This window comes from Panthera uncia, chromosome D1, assembly GCF_023721935.1.
Source record: "Panthera uncia isolate 11264 chromosome D1, Puncia_PCG_1.0, whole genome shotgun sequence".
NCBI classification, from domain to species: Eukaryota; Metazoa; Chordata; class Mammalia; order Carnivora; family Felidae; genus Panthera; species Panthera uncia.
The window spans coordinates 13,375,502-13,377,622 of NC_064808.1; the positions used below are offsets into that span (position 1 = coordinate 13,375,502).

Consider the following 2,121-nt stretch of genomic DNA (forward strand, 5'->3'; position numbering starts at 1 on the left):
ATTTAAAAGTTCTGTCAAATTAAGACAGTTATATTATATTTATCTGGAATACAGGAGAAGGATATTTTCCATGAAGTAAGATTTACCATAAACTTCAGGAATATTGAAATTTTGGACCCAGTTCTTCATGACTCCCTGTATGTATGCTCTTTGGCATGAAACTTTTCAGTCTTGCAGCTTAGATATACCTTGGCAACCATCGACTTTGTGCTCAGCTATGTGATTTGCACTGGCTAATAGAATGTTGATAGGCATGATACACAAGGGAACTTGAAGCATCTTTTGTTATATCGCGTTCTTTTTTGTGATTCAGCCGTGAACACTGCAAGAAAATCCTCTAACTAGCCCCGTGGTTCAAAGGGGACCATAGATCCACAGAGCACAGCTACCCAATCACCATGCAGATCTATGAACTGGAAGTAAGTTGTCCAGTTAGACAAGACGATATCAAGTTAACCAAGATGATTTTGCTGATATTAGCAGGGCTATCCAATCAATCAACCAATAAATAATTACCTAATATGACATATGACTAAAATCTTATGTCATTGTGTTTATGCATCAATAGCTAACTCACAACGCAAGATGAGGAGGAATGATAAATTTAGATTTAGCAAAAGCTGTTTCTGAACTATACAGTTATTAATTTTTATTTTCATATTTTGTATACAAAAAGAGAAAATAAAATTTATATTAAATTCAATTTTACTAAGCAGTGTTCTGAACTTTAGTGGGGCGGAGATACGCCTTCTTTGTATTTGTAATGTATCAATGTTCCTTGTGTAAAATTGAAGAAATATTACTTTTAAAATTAGTGTGTGAGTGTTGATCAGCTCTTGACTAGACTACATTTGATGTAACCTTCCCCACGATAAACCATTTGTTTTCAGGGTAACTCTATAAACTCAATCTTCAATGACTTAAAAAGGAATCGAAGATTTACGTAGGTCGTCAAATGGTCATGTGTACTAACTCAAAAGTCTTTACGTGACAAGCCACTTTACATTATGTGTCACGATAATTTGGTATTGATTAACTTCTTGGCTGTCTCCTTCACATCTTTGTTCCTGAGGCTATAGATCAGTGGGTTCAGCATGGGGATGACCACAGTGTAAAAGACAGAAGCCACCTTGACCATGAGCCATGAACTTTTGGAATTGGGAACACAGTACAGGAAGAGAATGGTCCCATGGAAGATTGTGATAGCGGTCAGGTGGGAAGCACACGTGGAGAAGGCCTTGTGGCGCCCCCCAGTGGAAGGCATCTTCATGACAGTGATAAAAATGGAAACATAGGAGAGCAGAATGATCACCAGGCTGCTTATTTCATTGAATGTGGCAGAGATTAAAATAATCTTCTGGCTCATGTAGGGATCAGAGCAGGACACAGAGATGATGGCGGCATGCTCACAGACAAAGTTATTTATGATATTATTTCCTTTGAAGGATAATTTCAGTAGAAAGTAAGTAAGAGTCAGGGAACACACTATACCCCAGGAGTATGATGCACCCACCAACAAGGAGCAAAGCTTCTGAGACATGACAACTATGTACAGAAGAGGGTTACAAACTGCCACAAATCGATCATATGCCATCACGGCCAACATGAAGGTTTCTGTCACCACGAATACGCACGCAAAGAAGAATTGTATGATGCAGCCTGTGAAGGAGATGGTTCTGTCTTCCACAATCAAGTTTTCTAATAGTTTGGGTGTGATTACTGTAGAGTAACAGAAATCAACCAAAGATAAATGGCTGAGAAAAAAGTACATGGGGGTGTGGAGTTTGGGATTGATCTGGATAATCATGATCATGCCCAGATTTCCCAAAACAGTGACTGTGTAGATGGTCAGGAATACCAGGAACAGGGGCATCTGTAGTTCTGGATATTCTGAAAAGCCCAAGAGAATGAAAGTGACTTCAACACTCTGGTTTTCTTGGTTCCTGTGGACAAAACAAGAAAATTGACTCAGAAAAGTCAGAAACAAAATCCAGATAAGGAAGGTTAAAATGAGGAAATAAGGAGAAACTTAGTGATTATCCATAAATAGTCTTGTAGAAAATACTTGATTTCAACCTTTATTTTTAAAGTTAGAATTTACTAAAAAAAAAAAGAAAGAAA

General features: G+C 37.7%; 1 protein-coding gene across 1 annotated transcript; it reads right to left on the reverse strand.

The window, feature by feature from the left end:
• Positions 1 to 1,012: 1,012 nt before the first annotated feature.
• Positions 1,013 to 1,888, reverse strand: LOC125916165 (olfactory receptor 5D13-like). The gene has a single exon (XM_049622330.1). It carries the CDS (start codon positions 1,871 to 1,873, stop codon positions 1,013 to 1,015), a length of 861 nt encoding a protein of 286 aa, XP_049478287.1. The 5' UTR covers positions 1,874 to 1,888.
• Between the last annotated feature and the right edge of the window lie 233 nt (positions 1,889 to 2,121).

What these genes read in the sequence shown, in the direction of transcription:
- LOC125916165 (XM_049622330.1), bottom strand. Translation starts at nt 1,873, where the DNA reads ATGCCCCTGTTCCTGGTATTCCTGACCATCTACACAGTCACTGTTTTG.